At 38.4% G+C, this 27,492-nt stretch overlaps 1 protein-coding gene across 1 annotated transcript; it reads right to left on the bottom strand.

Moving 5' to 3' along the window:
- Positions 1-27,492, bottom strand: ADAT2 (adenosine deaminase tRNA specific 2). Its single transcript, XM_032274584.1, has 6 exons — positions 27,334-27,492; positions 13,136-13,240; positions 7,768-7,918; positions 6,438-6,544; positions 2,664-2,736; positions 1-2,558 (listed from the first exon to the last, which is right to left on the bottom strand). The coding sequence occupies exons 1-6, from the start codon at positions 27,427-27,429 to the stop codon at positions 2,515-2,517; spliced, it is 576 nt and encodes a 191-aa protein (XP_032130475.1). The 5' UTR covers positions 27,430-27,492; the 3' UTR covers positions 1-2,514.

Genomic DNA, 27,492 nt, shown 5'->3' with positions numbered 1-27,492 from the left:
TATTTTAACATGATCTTTTATCAGTGATTGAAGCCTGCCAAGGCATTACATACCACCCATTCTCCACAGTTTGTTGCAAAGACCAGCAAACATTGGATAACTCCAGCAGCTTCTAAATGTAATAATTTCCCTCAATTTTGCTAAACAGGGCAGTGATTGTAAAACCGTTTTGTATCTCACAACTTTCAGAACTATTTCATATACAAAACAAGTCTTTCAGCTGGTCTCTTGGACGGGCACTATCAGTATCAATCAACTGAATTCAAGCTTTTGAACTAGGACATCTTAATATTTTAATCCATGTCTAAGTAGCTGGGGAATGTGGTACTCAGGAAGCTGGACGAGCTCATCATATATCCACAATTTCTCATCATCACTTGGAAATTGTTAGCAGAATTCCACAGAGATAATGTCTATGGCACCCTCAATGGTCCTGCCCTCTGATCTACAGTATGCCATATTAATGATTTTCTCCCAAAGTGATGGAGGGAACTGTGCTCCAGTTCAAAAATTCAGGACAGACTTTTTGATAAGTCAGTCACTAGGGAGGGAACCAAAAAGATGGTAAACCACAATTAAATTGTTCAGCCATGCTTCAGAATCAGGAAACACCACTTATCCACCATTCTCCAAAACAGCAAAGACAGAACATATGTATATTGTTAAGTCTTTTCTATCCTTCCCTGTCTATCATTTTATAATTTCCTTGATTCTTTTAGTAGCGATCATCTCTGGGCTGGAATACTCACAGACTATTTTCAGCTTTGGCTTTTTGTCCTAGATAGTCTTATTATTCACTTTCCCCAAATTTCAATCAGTAATTTCATTTAGCAAATTTTTACCATGAATCTACTGGACATAAGATGTTCAGCCAGACTTACTAGGTGGTACTCTACAGAGGCAAGACTTCAGATTGGCTGTCCTACAAATAATCTCCAATAAAATGATATGAACACAATAAGTGCAATGAAATCTGCTTACAGAAAAGCAAAAGAAGCCAGAAATAAATTATGAGCAACTGCAAAACGGAACAAAGTAGTCAAAGCACTAAAATTTAATGAGAAGATAATTTTTAAAGTGGATGAAATTGAAGGTGCATATAGCATTATTTTAGATTTAAAATCATGCATATTCTTCTCCATAAAACTTCTCAAATGCAGTTAAAAACACACACACAAAAAACCAAGCAATTATAAATCCTCTGAAGCATGTAACTGTGATTAGCTGCTACTCTCAGCAATATAAAAATACTTTCACCACAATTACATTCCAGCCTGTAATGTAATTCAAAACAAACAAGTCAGAGACATTGCTCAAATGGCAGAACCAACAAATACAGATGCTTTGCATCAAGGAAATGAATCTACGGAAGAAATGCAACAGAGGAGCAGCAGCCCCTCCAGTCCAGCTGGGCTTCTGGTGGAACGGCGAGGCCCCCTTCTGGGCAGAGGCACACAGTACGCCCAGTGGAGCTATGCAAAGCTGCCCTGCAGTCAGGGAGGTGAACGCGGGAATTCTGCTGTGGATACCCTTTCCAGTGTGGTGTTCAGAGGTTTACATTTTAGATTTCAAATTTTAAATTTATTATATGGATTTTTAAAGGCATAACTATTTGGTTTAAGATTAAATTGACCATTCTGTTTTTCAGCCAGCATTCTCACCACCAACTGGCACGCCTAGCCCATTTACCCTGTGTTCCTTTTGCTTTTTGCCATAACTCTTATTGTCTTCCAATAAACTGTGTAATCTATTATATCCATCTCCCCTTGCGAGAATATCAGCTCTACGAGGGCGGGATCATTTGCTTTTTTGCTCAATAACCATCCTCCCATTTATGTCTTTATCTTTTAAGACTATTCATCTTCAAAGAAGACATAAATAAGGTTTTATTATAGCAATATGCTACAATTTTTAAATGACAACTCAAGCACTTGTTTTAAAAGTATGCATTTTCCCTAAATGCTTTATAAAAGCAAAGTCTTTTCTAAGGATCATATAACTATGGTCTATATATACACAACTCGTATACAATTTAGAGAGAAGTCACAGCCCCCAGTGCCCTGTGAGAACATGGTAGCTGCAAAAAATGTTAACTCTGACTGTGAAATGCCAGTCCTGGCGGTGTTCTCAGGGTGGCACACTGCAGCCCAGACACACGCCAGGTTACCTGGGTCTGGCCACACATTCTCTAAAAAGTCAGCACTTGCCTGGACCGGGCACAATGTTGTGGCTGGAAGGGAACGTACTACTTGCTAATTTCTAAAACCTCAAACCTTAATTTTCCCCCATCCTAAGATGGGGATCAGCTTGTGGAAAAGCTACTAATTGTTTACAATTGTCAGGCTTCTAAAAAGTGCTAATTTGTTCCCTTAACAGAGAAAATGATGAGAGACACCATTTTCCCACAGATTAAAAACAATATATAAACATATGATTCAACGATGTCAACAGCTCTCGATCTAGGAATCTTGTCCAGGTCACTTTGGGTCACTTGGTTCTTTCATCAGAACAAGTTCAAGATTTCTGACATTCCTTTTTCCGAACTTTCGATTTTGGTGCTGTGAAAAGAGTAGAAAAGAAAAAGGAAGTGAACAGGTAAGCTCATATCAGACTCTCCTTGTATGGATTTAAGGGAGGCATATTATCTACAGTCGAAAACTGACCATTTGGATTTTCTTGTTTGTAGAAGGTCTTCAACATTTCCACTGCTTCCTCAGCCCGATATCCAGGGATACACTGATGAGAAAGTGGAGAATGAACATAGGCCCAAGCAAATGTGTGTCGTATCCCATAATAACAATAATATATGCATAATTATGTAAACAGATTTCAGATGTTAATAAACTTTGGGGATATTAGCATGGGCAAGGAGGTACACTTCCAAAAGATGTTGATATATGGCCTCAGTGCAGCATCACTCCCAATCCACTAGTATTCATCCATCAACTGTCACAGAAGTTACCAGCTTTGTGACCTTGGGTTAGGCACTTAAACTCTCCATGCCTTGTTTATAAAATGTTGGCAGTAATAGCACTTACTTCTGAGGGATTTTGTGAGGATTAAGTGAGATAATACCTGTCAAATACCTGGCACATTGTAAGTGCTCATTGAGCATGAGTTATTTTTATCTGCCCCTATTTACTAGTGGCCCATTAAGCATTTGATGCTATCGAGCTAGGGCTGGCAAATTATACTTGGTGGACAAAATCTGGTCCACAGCTGAGAACTGTGAACTAAGAATTATTTTTATATTTTAAAAGCTTTGTTTTTTAAAAAAAAGATTAGGTGACAAGAGACATAAGTGGCTCACAAAGGATGAAATATATACTAGCTAACCCTTTGCAGAAAAAGTTTGTCAACCCTTGCTACAGAGGATTTAAAAAAATAAAATTCAGCTGGATCTATCATTAGCATATAACTGGAGAAAAGACATCATAACATGTGAAAGAATAAATAAGAAACCGTGATATCAGTAAGGAGTGTTACCATATGAAATATTACCTGAAGAAGATGAAACTCGAACTTGCCTTAGAGATAGAGAATGTTTAAAGAGGCTAAGCAGAGCCTTTCAGGGAAAGGGCAAGCAGCAGCCTGGGCTGTGTGTGAGGAAATCAGCTGATAGAGGAGGAGGTGATTATTAAGGAAGCATAAGGAAAGAAAGACATAAAATGGGGTTAAAAAAAATATGGACAGCTTTAAAAGCTTGTCAGAAGAGTTTGGACTTAAAACCATGCACCCTTCTAAAGTGCATGAAATGACACAATGAGCATCTGGAAGGAAGGCGCCAGAAAGCACAGCCACAGAGGACAGGAGGACCAACTACTGTGGGACGCTGTTCGGAACGATCCTCCCATTCTCCTGTGTCTTCAGTGTGCCCTTGCCTGGGCCTCCCACGCCTGCATAAACCTTCGCCATAACAAATAACCTTCCATCCACCCTGCCCTGTTGAGGGCTGCCACCCTGTTCCTGCCTTCACTCATGCTCTCACTTCCTCAGTGGCCTCGTCGTCATGGGCTTGTGTTCCCAGCACTTCACTGAGTCTGCTCTCTCAGAAATCCCCAGGCCCCTACTGACCAAAGCATGGGGCCTCCTTTCAGCTTCCTTGACTCTGCGGTCCTAGAGGCAATGGGCCACACCTGCTCTGTCTGACCGCTCTTGCCTCCCTTGGCTTCTCAGCATCTCACCATGCTAACCACTGCCAGCCAGTACCATCACAGCTGCCCTCTGCTTCCTGCTGCTAAGTGCTGGAGCTCCCCAGGAGTCCCCTTCCACTCCACTCACACACTCAGAGCCCTCTCCTCTCACGTGGGGTGAGAGCAGTGGTTCTCAACCATGGCTGCTCACAACTGCTTGGAGCTTGCTGGAAACACAGCACTGTTGGGCCCCTGCCTTCTGATTCAGGTGGTCTGGGGCAGGGACTGAGCACAGGCAGATGCTGAAGCTCTCCAGGTGATTCTAATAGGCATTTAGGGATGAGAACCACTGAGTTACAGGCCTTGAAGGAAACCGCACCACTCTAACACACCAAGATAATATTTTCAGGTATCCATTACAGTGACAAATTTGTGACGTTAATAAAAAGCACACATTCTTAATAAAATAAAAATTTTAAAAATGTAACAGGTATTATAATCACCATCTTTGAATAGTTCTGTAGGCCTCTACAAATTTTAATGCTCCTTATAATATGGTATGAAAAGAATCTGTAATTCTACAATAGGAAACAGTAACCTACCTCCCAGTCACCTGCTGCCTCCCAAGCCCAGCCAAATAAAATTTAAAAAAAGAATACCCAGCACTCAGAGCCTGGGGCACCACTGTTTTCTTTAGAATCTAAAAGCAACTTTAAAAAAACAAAACAAAACATAATTTGGCATTAAGCCTGGAGATATGGCTGCAAGCCATAGGCACTGACTGGCAGCTGAACTGATGTGGCCAGGTAAACACACTGCAAATGAACTTGCTTTGGTTCTGCTGCATCGACCACAGAGATGTGTGAGAAAGGACTGTGTTTGTGCCCTCATGTCACTGACACCTTGTAGAGGAATATTCTACCCATGTCTGACATCAAAGGGCTCATCTTTGTTCTCCCCAGAAACTGAATTTTTTTTTTTTTTTTTTGAGATAGAGTCTCACTCTGTCACCAGACTGAAGCGCAGTGGCGTGATCTCAGCTCACTGCAACCTCCGCTTCCCAGGTTCAAACTATTCTCCTGCCTCAGACTCCCGAGTAGCTGGGACTACAGGTGCACACCACCATGACCAGCTAAGTTTTGTATTTTTAGTAGAGACAGGGTTTCACCATGAAACTGAAAAATTCTTTAGCTCATTCTCACAATGGCATTAGAGTCAGCAATTCATTTGCAAAGAATTATATAAGCAAAATTTGAGCTACTAATAGAAGTGACTGGAAAAATCAACTCACTTTGTTAATGCCTTTATTGATCAAGCCAACTGTACCCTTCACTCTCCATCACTGCACTACAATTTCTTTTCTGATGTAATGTTAAACAGTATCTATCCTCAAATGTACAGAAGTTGACAGGAAAGCTAATGTTCAGCTAGAAAACTCAAGAACGTTGTAAAAGCTCATTCTCGGTGAGACTCAGCCACGTTTAGTCCTTAAAGTATTATAGAAACACCTGAGGTTTTTGAAGTGAACTGCCCACCCATATCCAGCATTTGTTAAATCTTTTCTTTTTAAAGCATAATACTTTTACATTAACCTTGCATCTTGGAGAGAAAAACAATCAAACCAGTTAAAGAAAGCAGAGGTATATTTTCAGACCAAACTTTGAAATACAAATTCCTATTGCTTATAGTCTGACTCATAAAAACTTTGGGAGAACTGGCAAGGTTAAAGGGAAAGGGGAATTTCTAAGAGACTAACAGACATGGATTCTTAGGTCTGGGGGAAATTTCAACATTAAAAAGACAGGAAAGAAAAAAAAAACATGAAAATACGGTGATTGCTAGATACTAAAAGTAGAATATGGCAATCAAGCAAAATGATTAAATTTGTGCAAAAATATTGTTTGTGCTGTAAATAGTATCTACCGTCACTGACACAGGCCAAGCATCACCAAACTTGGTAGAGCAGAGAGCTGGTAACGTTCATTGAATAAAAACTCCAACAGCGAGAGTGTCTTCAAGTATACCTAAAGGTGTTGGTGAAGAATGGGTGGAGTCGGCTAGGAAGGTTGGGGACTCTCCTTCAGGAGGGAGTCTGTGAAAGAAGAAAGGTAGGCACTCATCTAGAAACCCTTCACTGTCGTCTTCTACTGAGGCATCAATGAACTCCACCAGAGGCCCTGAGATCCAAGATGTCTGATTTTATCATGATTTTTCTGTATCCTGGCCATACACTAATTATTCATAAGCCCATAAAGAGATGAAAATAATTAGAAAGAAAGAAAAAGCATAACCAGACTGTATTACCTGAAATGGTCTCCCAGTATTTGGTAAGTCAGCAGAGGCAATATTTAGAACAGAGCCACAACCACCAAATCGTTCATTCTGACAGCCATACACAACCAGCGGGATTTATAAGACAGAATTAAGGTCCTGCATAGAATGTACAGTTTAAGTATGTATCATGACAAAATCAGAGTAGGTTTATACTAGCCATCCTGGAGAGGAAAGCTCATGCTACTCTTCAAAACAATGAAGCTGAAGCTTAGGATTAGTCTTACAAACCATACAATCCAGTTACACAGAAGAAAAGGGGTTTAAAGTATTGAGAAATTGACATTTAACAATTGCAAACAGAATGAAAACTGAGTATGTGGTTGTTTAATGTTCACAATTAAGGGCTCTCTCTGCTCTTTCCTAAATCACTTTTTCAGAATCATTAGGGAGTCAGAGCCAGAAAGGATGCAGAAATTTAATCCAGGGATTTTCACCTTTTAAAAATAACATATTCATCCCTGTTCTTGCCCCAAATAAAATATAACCTGTGCCCTAACACAAAACAAACTAAAGCTTAGCCACTCTGTAAGGCAGGGTGAGGAGAGAATTCTAAGTTTACCAATAACAACCTTTTATAGAGACTGTACATCTTATCAAACCCAAAACCTCTGTATTATTTTTAAAGTGATAAAATTATTCATCTGTGTGTAGCAAAATAAGTACATAAAAAATAAGCAACCAAAAAGCTGTTTTTCAATTTTCAAATAGTTTTTAAAAAGATCTGTAGAAGTCCCTACAGAGTCTCCACACTCAGTATTTATGTTGTTTACTCCATGCAAGACAGTCCAAAGAGCTGTAACTTTACTCACTTTCTATTTACAATTAGAATATCTAAAGGATTTTTTACGTCTTATTTAGTTTTTACTTATGATGTTTGATACATTGTAACAGGCATCCATGGCAAACAACCAACAGATAAACAAAAAAAGAAAAATTTTAAATCACCCATAATCCGTTATCCAAAGGCAAAACTTAGCTGCATATTCTTTAGGACATTTCCTTTGCAAACTGTTTTATAATCCACTTCAACTTATTATGATTTATCTTTACATAACTGTTTAAGAGAGTTTTAATATTTTCTTTCTCTAGACTGTTTAATCATTCTATGTTTATTGATATGAAAAGAAATATGTCATTTTACTATTTAAACAGCTTTGCTGTTTTTGGTGAAGAGACGCTACATTTTACAAGGTGTTTCCTAAGTCTGTGTTTTCATATTTTGGAAAACCCGCTATGTGTTTGGCCACTCTCTTGTTCACATGAATGGTACAAGACATTAACTTATGAAGTCAAAGGATACTCATCAGGCGGAGAGCAGCTGCACACATAATGCACGGCTCCACAGTGACATACAACACAGTGTGTTCAAACACTTCAGATGGACTCTTGCCACTTCGATGACACCAATCGAGGACCTGATCGATGGCCACCATTTCTGCATGTCGAGTGGCCTGAAAAGAGAAAGGGGCTTGCACTGATGTTGTCTGCTTCATGTAACTACTATTTTACAAATATACAAAAAATAAGTACAAAATATACACCTATCCTTTCTGCCAATATTTTAATGAATACAGTTCCAAGACACCCTCAGCAGTTGACAATGTATTCCCCAGTTCAAGTATCATAACCTCACTAGCAAAAGGTATATAATCAGAGATGCCATATGAATCATACTGTATTTTTAGTTAAGTACCTAAATACCTTATGGGAAACTCTTTCAGTTAAAATGCCCTGGAGAAGGTAAGTCTGAAAAACAAACCAACAAAAAAAAGATAAAGTCTATGGTTTCTGAATATTTTAGGGGAAGCAAAATTTTCATAAACTTGTGCTCTAGTTTCAAATATATTTTCAAGGCTTTCACTGACATCACTCCAAGCAAATCTACATTAAGTTTACTGGGATGTCATCTCTTACATTTTTGGGGAATGAGGTTTTATATACTGGAAGACTCTAGAGAAGTAGAGATTTAGTACTGGTTTCAGACACTTCATGGGAAGCAGCAGAGGATAGAAGAAATCACATAGCATGTGGAATTGACGATATTTAAATTTGAATCTTGACAGTGACATTACTAATTATATAAACTTAGGCAAGTTACTTAACTTCTGTAAGTCTTGGATTCCCCACATGTAAAATGGTATACAGTGGCATCTACACTTTTACACCTTATAAATCTGAATTACATCAAGCATGGTGCCACATAATACTACACATGTACTCTGCTAGCTCTTGTCTCCTTCCTCCGTTACTAAATAGCTTAAAGTGAATCATAGATTCTATATGGAAAAATTATTTCTAATATTCATGACAATAGCATTTATCAATAATTTACACTCAGTGCTAACTATGTATAAGCTACTGGGCTAAATAAATTCTGTGTAGGATAAAAAGTTTCTGTCCTCAACAAGCATAAAATCTGGTGGGGCTCATTTGCCTGTGAGATAGGGCAGGGTGAGAAAAGTGCTGCCACAGTGGCCCAAGATGCCACAGAAGCTACAGGCAGATGGGATCAAAGCCAGCCAAGAGGCTACATGGGTGAATCGCAGAATTAATTACCAGAGATAGAGGTACTTTAGAGAAGAGGTTCCCAAACCTGGCTGCCCATCAAAACTAAATGGAGAGGTTTTATTTAAAAAAAAAAAAAAATGTTTCCCCAACCTGGGTGCTTTCAAAAAATCAGATTTAGAATTATGGAACCAGATCTCCCTGTAGCTCTCAATAAACAATTGCTGAGCTCAATCATCTCAGTCAAATCCCTCTATTACTACCAAAGAAAATGAAGCTAAGCAAAGCTGGCACATGTTAATCACACACAGCTGGGAGAGGAGGTGGTAGTGGTGACTGGGTGGTGGTGTTATCAGAGCCAAAAGTAGAACTCAGGTGTCCTCATTTGGGGTCAAGTGTCTCTCTATGCTGTAGTTATAATCTTCTTTATGACACATGCTAACAAAATAAACCCAGGTTAATTTCAGCATATAGAAGAAACCCAGGTCACTGGATGGGGTTAGACGGATATTGTTAGGATAATCAAAGTTCTCATCTTAAAGATGTCATACACAAAATGCAAATTAGAAAATATGACCACGATTTAAAATACAGAATTCTACTCATTAATCCATTCATTAATCGCTGTATTGTGTATATTACTTATATCATGTTTTAATATCTTCTTAATAATTGCGTTGTGATTCAACATGAATATAATTAAAACATTTTTAAAAATTATTCAAAACATTTTTTCAAAAAAAATTTTGCATGTTTTATAGTATTTTAAATTGATATTTAAACTTACATCATTTTTCAACAAACATCAGCTAATTGTTTACAGAGGTATGTGAACATGCTTCTGTTTTTTCTAACTGAAATGGTAATGGCTAATTATAAAAATGTTAATTCTGCATGGGAATGACTATTCTGACAGTTAAATAATACTCTCAATGTTAAGATAATGATAATTATTTTAACATTGTTTGAAATTATTGTACATGTGAGTTAAAATTAAAAGATGATATATATTCATATACTGTTACATAACAAACTTTAAAATATGATTTATACCAAAAGAAACTGTCTGGAAGAATATGTAAAATTTTAATAGTCCTGCGCAGAAAAATGAGAATAGAACTGCTTCTACTTTCTGTATTTGAATTTTTTTTTTTTAGATGCAATTTCTCTCTTGTTGCCCAAGCTAGAGTGCAACGGCCCGATCTTGGCTCACGGCAAACTCAGCTCACCACAACCTCTGCCTCCCGGGTTCAAGCGATTCTCCTGCCACAGCCTTCTGAGTCGCTGGGATTACAGGCATGCGCCACCACGCCTGGCTAATTTTGTACTTTTGGTAGAGAAGGGGTTTCTCCATGTTAGTCATGCTGGTCTCAAACTTTCGACCTCAGGTGATCAGTCCACCTCAGCCTCCCAAAGTGCTGGGATTACAGGCGTGAGCCATTGCGACCAGCTTGTATTTGAAATTTTAAAAAGGTATGTCAAAATCAGCATTTAAACAACAAAGAAGGCCCTGACAGTGGCTGAGCTTCCCCAGCAGATGTTTGATGCCAAGAACATGGTGGCTGCCTCTGACCCCCAAAATGGCCTCTACCTAGCAGAGGCTGCCATTTTCAGGGGCGGCATGTGCGTGAGGGAGGTAGAGGAGCAAATGCTTAATGTTCACACGAAGAACAGCAGCTACTTTGCTGACTAGATCCCCTACAATGTGAAAACATCTTTCTGGGACATCCCACCCCCAGGGCTAAAAATGTTCACCACCTTCATCGGTAACAACATGGCCATCCAGGAGCTGTTCAGGCACATCTCGGAGCAGTTCACAGCCGTGTTTGGGCGCAAGGCCTTCCTGCACTGGTACACGAGGGAGGGCAGGGATGAGATGGAGTTCACTGAGGCCGAGAGCAACATGAACGACCTGGTATCTGAGTACCAACAGTACCAGGATGCCACTGCTGAGGAGGAGGAAGAGTTTGAGGAGTGGGATGAGGAGAAGGGGTCTGGAGCTTTCTGTTAGTGGGTGAAGGGTTGGGGCAGTATGAATTCTCCATTTACTTACAACGTGTTTTGTGAAAGCCACGTCTGTGTGTGCACTTGCTGTTCTTGCTGCGTGTTCACCTCTATTAAAGCATTTCCAGGGCCAGGCAAGGTGGCTGTCGCGTATAATCCCAGCACTTTGGGAGGCCGAGGAGGGCAGATCATAAGGTCAAGAGATCGAGACCATCCTGCTCAACATGGTGAAACCCTGTCTCTACTAAAACTACAAAAATTAGCCGAGCGTCGTGGCATGGGCCTGTAGTCCCAGCTGCTCTGAAGGCTGAGGCAGGAGAATTGCTTGAACCCAGGATGCAGAGGTTGCAGTGAGCTGAGATTGTGCCATGCACTCCAGCCTGGTGACAGAGCAAGACTCCATCTCAAAAAAAAAAAAAAAAAAAAGGCCTTTCTACAGTTAAAAAAAAGTATGACATGCATATATTCATACTTCTCAGTCATCACAGGGTAAATTTAAAACTGATTTATTAAAAAGTTGTCTTGTTCAAGAATTCCAAGGACAAAGAATTTTGTGAAATACTGTATTTTTATTTAAGTGAGTTTTTTCTTTCTAATTCCACACTTCAATCTACTATTTTTCATAAGCAAATTGATACCCAAGTTTTTTAGGAGGCTGACATATTAACTACAGATTTCCTATGCAGTGAACATGCTTATGATAAATCTGCATTGTCCAACTACTTTGTTGGGACAGTTCCCATGGATTGGAACTGCTCGGGCGAAGTATATGCAAAATCTACATTTTGAGTAAATTTCCTAAAATCGAAGCAAGCTTTCCCAGTGTTTGAATGTTTCCCATTTCCTAAAACTGTTCAAACATTAGACATCAGTATTTTTAATCGCTGATAATGTAATGTTACAAAGAAATTGCTTTTTTCCTCCTGTTAAAGTTAAGCTAGATACTCTTCGTATAGCTTATTGGTTATTTATTTCATTTTCCTCTGTTCCTTTTATTTTCCCTTCCCTTGTAATACTAATCTCTTTATTACTGATTTCGAAGAGCTCATTTCTGATTAAGATGTTAACATTTTGTCAAGCATTGCAAATGAAATACCATGTTTATGCCTGTTTATTTTACTGTGGTGTTTTATTTTTTGGTTCTACGGAAGTTATGTATTAAAATATGATCCTGTTCTGTTTTATGGCCAAAAACAAACAAATAAATAAATAAATCCTTTGTAAATCTGAATTCCTACTTTACATGTTTTTTGCTAAATATCAGTTTTCTTTTCAATAGTTGCAACTGACAGATGAACTTTAAAGTACCCATAGCACTGGTATCAATACCAGCTTATTCTCTGGCTCCCAAGATCACACGACAAGATCAAAGTCTGTGTGAATGGCATTACAGGTATAAGTGATCTTCGAGTCCACCTAGGAATTTCTGTAATCATAAAATTTGGTAGTTTACTTATACTTCCCAAATATACTTACCATGACACACTGTTATGATACCACGTTTAAGAAGCACTGCCTTGAACCTTGAACCAACCTAACCACCATAAAAGTCATACAAGCTATTAAAATGTACATACTACATGTATCTACAGAGGCAACTTGTGTTGAAGACCCTATTTTGTTGAATTATCTGATACAGAAATAGCTTCCTTTAATAATCCTCATACCTTCCTCCAAAGCTATAAATTGAGGATGATTTTTTTAATTTACAAGAATGAAAATATTATTTAAAGGTATAAAAAAGAAATGTACTATGAATTAAATTGACCTCTTTTATAAAGTGAAAATTTCATATATTAGATTGGCTTAAAGTAGAGATAGACTTTTTTCTTCCAATGCTGACATTCGGATCTAATAAAATCCCCTCTTGGGTTTCACTGAAGCATTAGAGTAAAACTCTGTGAAACAGAAAATTATTCACTAAGATTTTATGTCTTCATTAAATTGTTCTGAATTCTCCACAATAAAAAAAATCAACATGTGTCACTTTTAAAATCAGGAAGAAAATGTATTCAAAAAGAAAGATGTTAAGAAAAGCTACCCACCACCAGCAGCTATGGGAATATGTTCAGTCTCAACCTCATACCAACTGCGGTAAATTCCCTCCAGTCTACTCATCACTACTGTATGTTTGCAATTACACTGCTCAACTCACATACATTTTTGGTTTGGTTAACTTCATTTCTTCCCCTCCCCACAACTTCATTGTTGTAGACCATAAGGCAGCCAACAGGAACTTCAGTATTTTCTAGGGCTTCTTTGGCCTGAAACACAAAGTGGAAAATGTAAGATGTCATACTCCATACTTGAAAAGAGTATGGGAAAGAAAGATGCAGCACAAACAGGATCCATATGTATAAAGACTAAAACAAAGAAGTGCAGCTTTCCTTTTTCTGGAATATAGTTCCATTATGGCATTTAGTGCCTGTGTTCTGTGTTGTGTCCATGTTAAGGGAGACTCAAGAACAAATCCCCTTCCTAGGTCCAGAGCCTGATTTCTCCTTACCGGAAATGGATGTGATCAAAGAAGACTGTTACTGACCACTGTTCTTAAAGTGCCAGAGTCTATATGCCTTTTCAGATATAGAATATGTATTTGCAAAAAGGTAGGGGAATAAATAACACTTACAAATCTTTTATTAGAATTCTTTCCTTATTGAAATTCCTTTGCTTCTCTAAAAATTATAGAAATTATCCTCTAGAGTCCCAATAGCTAAAGGTAACCAGACCGGATGTCACCCTGTCCCACAATTTCTACTCTATGTGAGACAATAAGAGTTTAGAAGTACTCTATGTAAAATAGCACAATCATTATGAGAAACATTTTGGAAATTTCTTTAAAAAGTAAAGATATACACAGTCTATAACAAAATTCCACTCCTAAGTACTTAAAAGAAAGGAATATGGATGTACAAAAAAAAAAAGCTAAAAAAAAAAACTAAAACCTTGAAAAAGAATGTTAATAGCTAAAACCTGAAATGGCACATGTGTCTATCAACAAGACAATGGATAAACAAACTGTGTCCTACTAATGTAATGGAATAGTAGTTGGCAATAAAAAGGAACTACTGATACTGCCACACATGGATGAGTCTCATAGACATGCTAAATAGAAGTCACACATAAAAGCACACATACTATATGATTCCTTTCGCACAAAGTACTAGAATAGATAAAACTAAACTACAATGACAAACTGCAACAGTGGTTGCTTTGTGGAGGGGTATGTACAGATTGATTGGAGAAGGACACAAAAAATTTTCTGAGGTGGTGAAAACTTTCTGGTTCTTGATAAAGACATGGATTACAGAGATGTTTGCGTTATTCAAAATGATTTGAAGAATACATTTACTACTTGTGCATCTCACTGTATATATAGTATACCTCAACTGGAAAAAATCAGTGAGAGAAACAAGTTTAGGAACACTTCCATGACCATCATCCCAGGAATGGGAAACCAATTATTATATTCTCAAAGTTCCCTTTATCACAGGCAATTCATTTTTCTTCTTGCTCCATTATGGCAGCCCTGGACCCTCGGAAAATTAAAGAACTCTACCTTCAGGCAGAGAGCTTAAGCAAGCAGGTCATGCCTCGGTACAACCTGATACTGCCTCTGAGAAGCAGAATAAGGGAAGAGGATAATCTTCCCACTAGTGTACAGTCGTTTTCATCTCAATGCAGTCAAAAGAATGTAACTGCTGTACAGCTGTTTCTAGAAAGGCAAGGTATTCCTTACTGTGGCAGCCCTGAAGACACTTTGGAAGACTTAATTCTCATTTAAGTGCAGGTACTTATACACACCGTAGGGCAAATAAAATACAAAGTTGAAGGCATTGTCTTTAACAATGCCTTCTGTCTCCTGCACTAGTCTCTTACTCCCAGTTCTACTTTATTTAACTAGTGACAACTTCCTATCATAATGGATACAGGATTTCCTTAGTTACTCTAACCATGCTCAGCTGACACTTATTTTTCATTTGGCCATTACAAAAGAAAGGAGCCCATGGCAGGAGCAAACTGGACCTGACTTTTCTCCGTCTGGTTGTTGGGTTAGACATGGGGGTGTGGAGAGATGTGAGGAGACAGTATATGATGCAATAAGACTGCATTCTTCAGGACTGCTTCATGAACTATCCTCAGGCCGGTTGTGTCCCAGCTCTGTGATGGTGGTGAAAGCATGTCCAGTTTATCAAGTTCAAAAGCCTTGAAGAGTCTCAAGGTTTGTTTACTATAGACAAATGCACCAGAGGCTACTATAGAGAGGAAAGTCACGAGGAAGACAGACAGTTAAGGAGGATGGAGATGCTAACTACCAGTGTAGCTCCAGCAATTCTTATACTAAGAATATTATTTAAGATAAGTGTAGAATTACACAGAGATCCAGTACACAGAAGAGACAAATGATTTATTCATGCAAAAAACATTTGTTGAGGATCTTCAGATGGAGGGATTATCCCAAATTATCTTGGTGGGCCCTAAACGTAATCACAAATGTCCTCCTAAGACAGATGTCTGACACAGAACGTCACAGAAGAGGTGAAGTGATGCTGGAAAGAGAAAGAGATTTGAAGATGCTGTACTGCTAGCTTTGAAGATGGAGGAATGGGTCATAAATGTCACTTCAGAACCTGGAAAAGGCAGGATTCCAGAAGAAATTTGGCCTTGCCAAAACCTTGATTGGAGCTCACTAATATTTCAGACTTCTGGCCTCCAGAACTATAAAAGAATAAACTTGTATTGTTTTTACCCATCATATTTGTGATAATTTGTTACAGTGGCCATAGGAAACTAGTACATCCAGCAAAGAGAAAGAAAAAAAAAGCTAAAATCGGAAAAAAATACTTCCAAACCACATATTTGGCAAACCTCTAGTATCCAGACTATATAAAGGACTCTTAAAACTCAACAGTAAAACAATAATCCCATTAGAAAAAGTGTCTTCATCCATTTGTGCTGTGATAAAGGAAGGCTGGGTAATTTATAAAGAAAGAAGTTGATTTGGCTCACAGTTATGTAGACTGTACAAGAAGAATGGTATTAGCATCTGCAGTGAGGGTTCAGGAAGCTTCCACTCTTGGCAGAAGGCAAAGGGGAGCACACATCACACGTTAAAAGAAAAAAGGAGGGGATGGTATATGCTCATGATAACAATATAACAAGAACTTGTTACCACAAGGATGATTTATGAGGTATCCTCCCCATGATCCAAACCTCCCAAAAGGCCCTGCTACTAACACCAGGGATCAAATTTCAACATGAGATTTGGAAGCAACAAATATCCAAACTATATGAGAAGGCAAAAGACAGACATAGCACCAAAGAAGATAACACAGATAGCAAGTAAGTACACGAAAAGATGTTTTCACATCATTAGCTGGTAGAGAAATGCAAACTAAAACCACAGTGCAATATTACTACACACCCATCAGTATGACTAAAGTGAAACATAAAAACAACAGCAAATGCTGGCAAGGCTGTGGAGAAATGATGTAACTCATACATTGCTTGTGGGAAAATAAAATGGTAAGCTACACTGGAAGATAGTTTGGCAGTTTCTTAAAAAGCTAAACGTGCACTTAACATATGACCTAACAATTCCACTCTTGGGCATTTATCCCAGAGAAATGAAAACCTATGTTCACATAATACATGTTCATGTACACAAATGTTCATAACAACTTTATTCACAATAGCCAAAAACTGGAAACAATGCAAACACCCTTCAGTGGGTGAACTGCTAAACAAACTGTGGTATATCTATGCCATGGGCTGCAATGCAGCAATAACAAGGAATGAACTATCAATAATATCAACAACTTGGATGGATCTCATGAGAATCATGCTGAATGGGGAAAGCCAAGCCAAAAGGTTACATATTCATGTATATAACATTTTTGAATAATAAAACTACAGAAATAGAGAACAGATTAGAAGCTGCAGCTATAAAGAGGTAGTGCAAGGGAGTCATGTGGTAATGGAACAGTTCCAGTGGTGGTTATACAAAACTGCATAGGAACACACACATACACACACACACACAAACACACACACACACATGTTCAAATAAAACAGATGACATCTTAATAAGCCCTGCAGAGTATCCCAATGCAGTTTTCCTGGTGTTGCTACTGAACTACAGCTATGCAAGATGTTACCACTAGGGACACTAGATACTTGGGCCTTCCCAGTATATTATTAGTGTAATTTCTCGTGAATTTATAATTATTTCAAAACAAAAATTAAAAAATAAATAAGTACAGGTATACAAAAAGGACTTCGCAATGGAGACTAAGAAGAGATGTTTAATGAGGCAAGAGGAAAACCAGAAATATTTGGTGTTATGGAAGACCCTAGAAAAAAAACTAGGCCAAGAAGGAAGGGTGGTCAAGTGTGTCTAATTCAGCAAAGCAGTGGCAATTTAGGTGGAAAGGTGGAAATGAAAACCAGTAGCTTGAGCGGTGACTTATCTAAGAGGTTAAATTTTTAACTCCAGCTATACTTTCCCCAACGAACATCTTAAAGGGTAATGTTTTGTCTACATCTCAGGTATTCTGGTCTGGACAGCCTGAAAATAAGAGCTTACAATTTACTGAAAGCTAAGTTTGATCCAGAAGTATTTTAAGCATTTTATAAGTATTAATTCATTTCATTTACAAGCCTATAACAATCTTCCCCATTTTACAGATGAGGAAACTGTGGCATAGGGAGATTTTTTAATGTATGTAACTAGCACACGTGAGACAGTTGGAATGAGGGCACAGACAACCTGGCTCCACTTATTCTTTTGTTCAACAAACGTTTGTGGAGCACCTACCAGGGACCAGATTCCAGGGCTCTCTGCCACTGTTTTGCCTCTAATTTCTACTTTAATAACCACAAACATTTCACTGATCGGCTGCTTTATCAGGGTTTGAGTTCAGAGTGAATAAAGGGACCAAATGAGAGAGAAGAGTTAGCAAGAGAGTGAGACATGGAAATTTTAAGGATACAAAAATGGCAAGAGTTCAAGGCTGCAGCGGGCTATGATCATGCCACTACACTCCAGCCTGGGTAACACAGCGAGACCCCATCTCTAAAAAAAAGTGAAAAATAGGCCGGGTGCAGTGGCTTATGCCTGCAATCCCAGCACTTTAGGAGGCCAAGCCAAGTGGATCATCTGAGGTCAGGGGTTTGAGACCAGCCTGGCCAACACTGTGAAACCCCATCTTTAATAAAAATACAAAAACTAGCCAGGTGTGGTGGTGGGTGCCTGTGATCCCAGCTACTTCGGAGAGTGAGGCATGAGAATCGCTGGAACCCAGGAGGCAGAGGTTGCAGGAAGCCAAGATAGTGCCATTCCACTTCAGCCTGGGCAACAAAGTGAGACTCTGTCTCAAAAAAATAAAAAACAAAAAACTGCAAGAGAATAAACAAGTGGAGGCCATGTGATCAGAATTTCCTGTAAAAATATCTCCTGAAGAACTCTACGTATGGCTGTGTGGGCCATTTCAAACATGCAGAAGGGAATGCAGGGCCGAGTGGAAAGGACGTGGGTGGGATGGGAGATGAAGTCCCATGTAGCCTACAAGTTCTGTCTTGTTCACCGGAAGAGAGCACCCAAGCCACCACATTACTGGGCTTGTGCCTTCCATAGGATTTTCTCATTTTCCTTTTAGCAAATTTATTTCATTTTACTCCTCTCAATATTATGTTCATATTTATTTTGAGTAACACATTTTTTTTTCCTGAAATGCCTTCCATTGCTGTCTGAAACAGAGAGCAAATGTGAACGACTGGAGTATTTTAAAAGGACAAATAATGTCACTGATGAGGAATGGCTGAGCCTGCCATGCTGAGGGTGGGTGGGTAAGCAACTGGAATGGTAGGCAAGGGAGAGGGTTGTGATAATAACATAAAGCCCCATAGTAGTGAGTTGAGAGGAACTCCTTGTCAATAATTAATACACAGATTTGCTTTACTAACAAGTTCAAAATAGATTTAATTAAGCTGAAAATCAATTTCACACCATACCCATATCATACTTTCAAACACTCCCACCAACTCTACTGTCAAGTCTGATCATTTCATCACAAATGCAACAAAGCCCAGGCAAAATGGGCCTGAAATTTGTGTAGGCAGCTTTGAATTTAATCTATCTTGCTTTATTGGGTGGAAAGAAAGACCAAGGTCAGATATTATTTAAAAATAGCGACTAGGTCTTATGTAAAGCAACAAATGATAAACCTTCTAAATTAAAGAACAAAACCTCTCTTCTTCCCAGCCTAAACACTGGGCTCTATTTTGACTTTAAATGTAATTTCTTTTTTTTCTCTAGTCAGGGCCTGTCCAGATACAATGAAAGCACCTAGATGAAGGAGATTTCATAGTTTATTATTTTCTCCAAAGGCATTACTACTATAAACTCCTTTCTAGTGATGTCATGATAAAAGGGGAAGGAAGGAGACAGGCTTTATTGGCACAGACTCTTATGTGTCCGTAAAGAAATATTTCCTATAAAGACAAAAAATTAGGGGGAACAAACAAGTTAGCCAAAACAACTCTCAGGTAGAACATCATCTCAGGTAGAACCAAAAGCTTAAACTATGTAAGTGTTCCTGCTAATTACTCTCTTCTGAGTAATTACTCTTTGAGTAATTAGCAGGTACAGTTACATAGTTTAACTTTTGGGGTTTAAAAAGTGATGATGTGTTCACTCCATCAACTTTAAACTCTTCAATATGGCACTGAAGGTCTCCCAACTACCACCCGTCCTCCCACTGGCCAGCCTAACTAACCTAACTTTTCGTTATTTGTTTAGGTTTTTAACCTTTTCAGAGCCAAAATCTCCTTTTAGAATCTGATGAAAGTTAGGGACTCTCTCACTTGAAAAAGGCACATGCACATAATATATTATATATAGTTTCAGGATTCACAGATTCCCCAAAACCTGAGCCCAAGGTTAGGAAGCCCTGTTCTACACAGAGAGCTAGTTTCCTAACCCAAAACAAAGTTCTTGATTTCTTTGTACATGATAATATCTTTGCTTCTGATCAACTTTTCCTTTCCACCAGCCCATATGCATTTGGTCCCTTAAAATTCAGATGGAATTCTATCCTTTATCTCAACTGACGTACTGCAGCACCTTGCCAGCTATTGTCTGATGGCACTTTATATCTGTCTCTTGTGGTCCGTGGACACATGTTACTTACGAACCTTTTCATCTGTGCATGACTTAATTTCATCAGTTAAACAGCATGTTGCTGGAAGGCAAGCACTAGATCCAGGCACTGTTAAGCTTCTCTTGCCCACCTCTGCAGCCTATGCACACAGCACAAGGTCTACATAGCAAAAACGTAATCATACCACATTTGTTGAATGGTGTCTGTGGTGTTTGCTTTCTTTTTGAATTTCCCTCAGAGCCTAGCACAGTGTTATACTAATATACCAACTGCCCCAAAAATGCATACTACAAAAAATGATTTTTTTTCTAGAAAACTTGCAACATTTTTTTCTATACATGTATATTCAGTCAAATTTTCTTTTTTCCTAATTATAAAGTAAGGTATGTTCAAAGTAGAGAACTTAGGGATAAAAAAATCTCATGTATCAAAAAACAAAAACCACTAAGAATCCCAATACCCCAAAAACTATAATCTCTGTTATTCTCAGGCAACAGAGGTTTTTTCCTATGCCCTACACACACATATTTATAGTTTTCAAAAGTCAAATGGATTTACACTATATACACAGTTCAGCATTCTGCCTTTTTTCATTTAGAAATTATTATTAACCTTTCCCTATGAAGAGTAATATTTTTTCATCACATGATTTTGTAAAGGTTGTACAGTATTTCTCCTCATGAACATACTTGATTCAACCAACTAGTCTCCGATTGTTTGACATTTATAGTGATTCAAATTCTTTACTATTATAAACAAGTGAATAACTTCTCTGTATAAATATTTCTATTGCTTCCTTGTGAATTATTCCTAAAACAGCTGTAAAATACAAACAGTTCCTACAGTGTGATTTTAAAAATCAAACTACTAGTAAAATTGGGCAAAGTATATGCCTAGGCAATTCACAGAAGAAAAAAATTTAAAGGTCCAATTAAATGACACAATAGATACACAGTATGCAGGGTAAGGAAACTGAAAAGAGGAAGAGGACACATTAGCAAGCAGTGAGCAACCTAACACTGAGAGGCAGGCCAGACCAGTGGTTAAGAGCAGATGACAGGGCTCAAGTCAGAGCCCCGTCCTTACCAGCTCTCTAACTCTGGGGAAGTTACCGAACTTCCTCAGCTTCAATATCCCCATCTGAAAATGAGGACCATAATAATACTCACCTCATAGGGATCCTGTGGGGCTTATGACATGGCCCACATGAAACATGTTGCATAGCATAGTATCTGGAACACACCAAGCGTGCAACACTATTACCTAGTCATACTTTTTTCCCCAGCCTATATCTTTAGAATGCTATGCTGAACGTGTATGATGATTAAAACAATAACCTATGATGATGGTATGCTTAGCTCTCAGAAAGAAATCTGCCATGAACAATAATGGTTTTATTTAAAAATAGTAAAGTGGGCTGGGCGTGGTGGCTCACACCTGTAATCCCAGCACTTTGGGAGGCCAAGGCAGGCAGATCACGAGGTCAGGAGTTCGAGACCAGCCTGCCCAACATGGTGAAACCCCATATCTACTAAAAATACAAAAATTAGCTGGGCACGGTGGCATGTGCCTGTAATCTCAACTACTTGGGAGGCTGAGGCAGGAGAATTGCTTGAGCCAGGACCTGAGAGGCAGAGGTTGCAGTGAGTCAAATCACACCACTGAACTCAAGCCTGGGCTACAGAGTGAGACGCCAATTCAAAAAAAAAAAAAAAGTAAAGTTGATAACCTTATTTAAAGTTTGGTAACTTTATCGAAGAACAATAAAAAACAATAAGAATGTTACTTACTTCTTGTATCTATCACATGACCAAATACTAAGGAGTGATCATTCCAGGGTTGGTAGGCCCAGGAGTGGGAGAGAACACTTTTATACACCAGTGATGGAATTGTGACCATTTCAGATGCTATCCAACAGATCCTTCTGTAGTGCTGGAAATGCCCTTTGATCTGTACTGGCCAATACGGTAGCCAGTGGTCATATGTGACCGCTGACTACCTGAAATGTGGCTAGTACAACTGAGGAGTTGGATTTTATTTTATTTCACCTTAATTAATTTAAACTTAATCCGCTACATGTGGTTAGTGGCTACATTATTGGGTATCATGGTTCTAGAAGGCAATACAGGAATATCTATATAATTTCAAAGCATACACATCCTTTGTCCCAATTTAGGTAGTCACTCCATGGTAATAGAAGTACCGTGAGGTAGGGAGAAGTTAATAATATATTAAGACTACCCAAAAGCAAGTGCTGATAATCAAAAAGAGAATCTATAATTCCATTTATGCAAAGGTATATATGGCTGTTTACATATGGACAGAGAGATATGGAGGGATGCTCCCAAAATAATAATAGTATTATCGCTAATGGTAGCACTTTTAGGTAATTTTTACATAATTTGTTAACTTTTTTATAGTTTGAATTTCTTATGACCATGAATTATTTACATAATCAGAAAAAGAAAACATTAAAATATTTTCATTTTGGAAATAAAAAAAAAGGGCACTGATGGATCAAAGGAAAAGTTCACCTTTAAGGCCTTTTATATCTACCTAGCCAAATTGTCCTAACGAAAGGGTAACCTAAATTCAGCTCCTCCCAACCAACAAACTCCTCAAACACGACACCCTTCCACCCTTATTATCACCAAGCATTAAAACTGCTTTCACTTTTGCCCATTTAACAGGTGAAAAACTGTACATCATTGTAATTTGAATTTCATTGATTTGCTGGCTACTTGTCACTTCCTTTAGAAATACCACGTTCAGGTGAGGTGTGGAGACTCACACCTGCAATCCCAGCACTCTGGGAGGCTGAGGTGGAACGACTGCCTGAGCCCAGGAGTTCAATACCAGCTTGGGCCACACAGAGAGACCCTGTCTCAAAAAAAAATTATTTTTTTAAATAAAATGAAATCTAAAAAAGAAATATCATATTCATATCCTTTGACCTCTTCCTTATTAGGGTGTACATCTTTCCTTTTACTTCGGAAAGTACTTATATTTTATATAAATTATGTATTATATAAATATATAAATTATATGTTAAGGTTATTAAATCTGTCCTTTTATATATGTTGCAAATTTTTTCCTTCTTTGTCATTTCCTTTACTTTGTATCTGTTTTTTTTTTTTTTTTTTTTTTTTTTTTTTTTTTTTTTTTTTTTTTTTGAGACAGGGTCTGGCTCTGTCTCCCAGGCTGGAGTATAGTGTCACAGTCACGGCTCACTGTAGCCTCAATCTCCAGGGCTCAAACAAACCTCCTGCCTCAGCCTCCTGGGTAACTCGGACTACAAGCAGGTGCCACCATGCCCTACTAATTTCTTAATTTTTATTTAGTAGAGACAAGAGTCTTGTTATATTGCCCAGACTGTTCTTCAACTTTTGAAATCAAGAGATCCTCTTGCTTCTGTCTTGCAAAGTGTTTGGGATTACAGGCATGAGCCACTGTGCCTGGCCATGCTATTTGTATCTTACCTTTTTAAACATGTAAGTGTTTACCACGTAATGACAACTTATCTGTTTTTCTTTTATGTTTTCTGCTTTTGGTGGTATAAAGAGTCCATCTCCATTCCAAGATTATATAAATACTAATGTTTATTTACTTCAGCTTCTCTTATGGTTTTATTATTTTTTATACTCTTTAATTCTATCTTTTCAATTAGATTTTTACTACAAAAATTTATTGATTTTTTTTTAAAATCATCCATAATTTTAGCATGTTAACTATTTTTGCAAGTTCTTGTCTAGTCTTCATTCACCTGGTAAATATAAGTTTTCATTTATTGGGCATATTATGTTAAGTGCTTTACAAACATTATCTCTCAGCCTACACAACCCTCTGAGATAGAAATTATATTCTCAATTTACAGAAGAGAACACTGAGGCTAAAAAATTAACAGCTTGTCCAGGTTAGTTTGCTAGTCAGTAGCCATTTGAAAATAGCTAACCTCTAAAGCTATATGTATAGTAAAAATAATTTATATTCTCTGCTTGTTTAATTATGTGTGATATGTAACATTATATCTAGGCCAGGCATGGTGGCTCACACCTATAATCCCAGCACTCTGAAAGGCTAGAATGGGAAGACTGCTTGAGGCCAGGAGTTGAAGACAAGCCAAGGCAACACAGTGAGCATCTATGTTTACAATAAGTTAAACAACTAGTCAGGTGTGGCGGCACACACCTGTAGTACTAGCTACTGGGGAGGCTGAGGTGCAAGGATTGCTTGAGCCCAGGACTTTGAGATTACAGTGAACAGTTATCACATTCCAGTCTGTGTGGTCATTTCACTTTCAACTTTCAGTACAAGCTAATCAGAGATTAACTTGCCATTTCCAGCTTTGATTATTAGTTATGCCTTTGGTCTAATTTAAATCTGTTCTCAAAAGAAGTGATATTTCTAAATAATGTAAGAGTATAATCAAAGAGTACCTTTGGTTGGGGATAGCTGATGGTTGAAAATAAAGCACCAGATTTATGACAAGTACTTTTTTTTCCTTTAAGACCTTGAAGAAACATGTACATGCCAAAATCCAAGAAGTAGCTGCCCCCCTTAATCCTGTGTTGGAGGAGGTAAACTATGGAATCAGACCCCTTGGTGTTTATAATACAATTAAGAGACAAACATGTCAAAGCTAGAGGGGTCTAGAAATTCTTTGAAGTTCTACCAATTTATTTTATAGAGTAGAAAGCAAAACCTTAGGGGGATAAACTGATTTGCCCAAAGCCACCCAAGAAGATAACAAAAGTGTTTAGCCCAGAAGTCTACATAGAGAATAGCACTGTCTACTGCCATACCACCCTCAAAGCACCCAATCTCATCTGATCTCGGAAGAAAAGCGGGGTCAGGTCTGGTTAGTACTCGGCTGGGAGAACAGTGCTGAGGTGGGCAGATGAATGCTCCAAGATATTAGGACCAAAAGACCCTTAAAGGGAAATCAAGATCTAAAATATAAGGATGGAAAGAAAACACAATTCCAATATACAAAGTGAAAAGACTCACTCAATGACTCCCTAAACTTAGCTGTTTTTGAAACCACTATGACAGCAGCTCTAAAAATGTCATCTAAGTAAAGTGTAGACATGAACACCTTTAGGAGAGTTCATGAACATAGAAGGGACCATGAATTCTGACTTCCCTACATTCAGGCATCACCTATTTTCTAAATCTCTCATCCATCAAAGGATACAAATGCAGCTTACTTTATGATATTTTAGCCTTCATGCATCATTATTATTTTATTATCATACTATTAAGAAACAGACTAGCACATGATATTACTGAAATGATCTGGGGGAAAAAAGTAAAATTTTGATATCACATAAAAACTTGTCTCTAACTTGGAAAATTTAGCAACATAAAAGGAGTTCAGGGTAAATAAACCCATATTACAAATTAATCTTTAAAATGTATATGTGAACATTAATTTTCTTTTTGAGATGGGGTCTTGCTATGTTGCCCAGGCTGGTCTCAAACTTCTGGGCTCAAGCTATCCTCCAGCCTTAGCCTCCTAAGTAGCTTAGACTACAGATGTGTGTCACCATGCCCAGCAATTTCTTGTGTCAGATAGAAGGTTATGCATCTTGAAGTTTAATGGAAGAAATAAATTTGCAAGTAGGCTTAAAGAATGGGCCATGATGTCATGTTAGTGAATCATGACCATCATTTTAAAATCATGTAGTAAAATAGAAATACCAGAAGAACATACATAAGAAGGGTAAGAACTCTTCTGTGAAACTTTTATTTAAGTTATACACATATGTTCATTTCCTGGATTGTAATATGAAATCGGTTTTTCACTGCAGGTCACCTTAAAAAGCATGAGAAGCAAGTTTAAAAGAACATCACAGAATATGATGTTAAATGTTCTATGGTATAGCCTATTGCTCCTGGGCTACAAACCAATGCAACATGTTTTTCTGTCCTGAATACTGTAGCCATTACAACTTAATGTTGTAACACCACAGTAAGTAGTTATGTATCTAAACATAGAGAAGGTACAGTAAAAACGTAGTATAAATGATGAAAAATGGATAGTATACCTGTATAGGGCACTTAGCATGAATGGAGCTTGAAGGACTGACTGAAAGTTGCTGTGGATTAGTCAGTGAGTTAATGGTGAGTGAATGTGAAGGCCTAAGACATTACTGTTAAACACTGTATATTTAGGCTACACTAAATTTGTTTAAAAATAAAGTAATTGTGCTACAATGTTAGGACGGCTACATGTCACTAGGCCATAGGAACTTTTCAGTTCCATTATAATTCTATAGGACCACTGCAGTATATGTGGGCCTATAAGATTATAATGGAGCTGAAAAGTGCTAGTGAGCTAGCTTCTTAACTGGGATAAAAGTTTGTTTGTAAACGTACAAAAATGTATTTACATGTGCTAGCCCAAGGTCACCTAAAAGGTAGCAAAAGTCTTTAGCCAAGAAATCTACATAGAGAACAGTGTTATCTATGGCCATACCACCCTGAAGGCGCCCAGGGTCAGACCTGCTTAGTACTTGGATGGGACAATAGTGGTAAGGTTAGCAGATTAATGCTCCAGGATAACGACCTTTACGGACAGGTCATTATGTGGCTGTAAGTACAGTTATTAAAATGTAAATACATATATTTACAAACAAACTTTGATCCCAGTTAAGAAGCTCCCTAGCAGACACCCAACTACTGCGACCCCCCTTTACTCCAAAGTCCTCAAGGGAGTGAGGGAAGGAAGTAAAAGGGCAGAGGAAAAGAATGAATGAATGCGAGACGGCGACTGTACAGGGACTTGTTTCCACACTGCTTTCTACCAGAAACGTTCTCAGTTTCCTTTCTTCTACTAGACATGTACCAAGGGCCAAAACCTCAAACAATGTGACTTTGTAGATTTGAGAGTGTGTGACCACAGAAAGGAAAGAGAGGCAGCACATGCCAGCCAGCGATAGAATAAGTCTGCAGCATACACCACCCCAATGAAACAAATAATTTATTTCCTCCCCTTCCTTCGCCCAGAGCCACTGTGAGAATGGGCTACAGAAAGTTTCCAGGCAGTAAAGCCAGTGGTTCACCCAGAACATCTGACTGCCATAAAAAATTATGGTGACGAGAAAGTGCTCCCGCAACGTTTGCTCAAAAGCCGGGGTGAGGTTGAGGGCTGGAGAAAGTTCCCACCCGCATCATCCACCTCCCGGACTCCTCACCATGTGCATCGCTTCTTCCATCCACTTTTCGGTCTCCTCTGCCGACACCGAGCACGCGCCGTCTGTAGTTGGCGTGGGCGCCGCCTTCGCCTCCATACCCTGCCGCCACTCAGCGCCAGAGGCCGCGGCGGAGGAGGAGCGCGGGCAGCGGAACGCGGC

Source organism: Sapajus apella, unplaced genomic scaffold (genome assembly GCF_009761245.1).
Source record: "Sapajus apella isolate SASKATOON/1434 unplaced genomic scaffold, GSC_monkey_1.0 scaffold6, whole genome shotgun sequence".
NCBI classification, from domain to species: domain Eukaryota; kingdom Metazoa; phylum Chordata; class Mammalia; order Primates; family Cebidae; genus Sapajus; species Sapajus apella.
The sequence above is the reverse complement of the archived record's forward strand: the minus strand, read 5'-3'. Positions and strand labels throughout refer to the sequence as shown.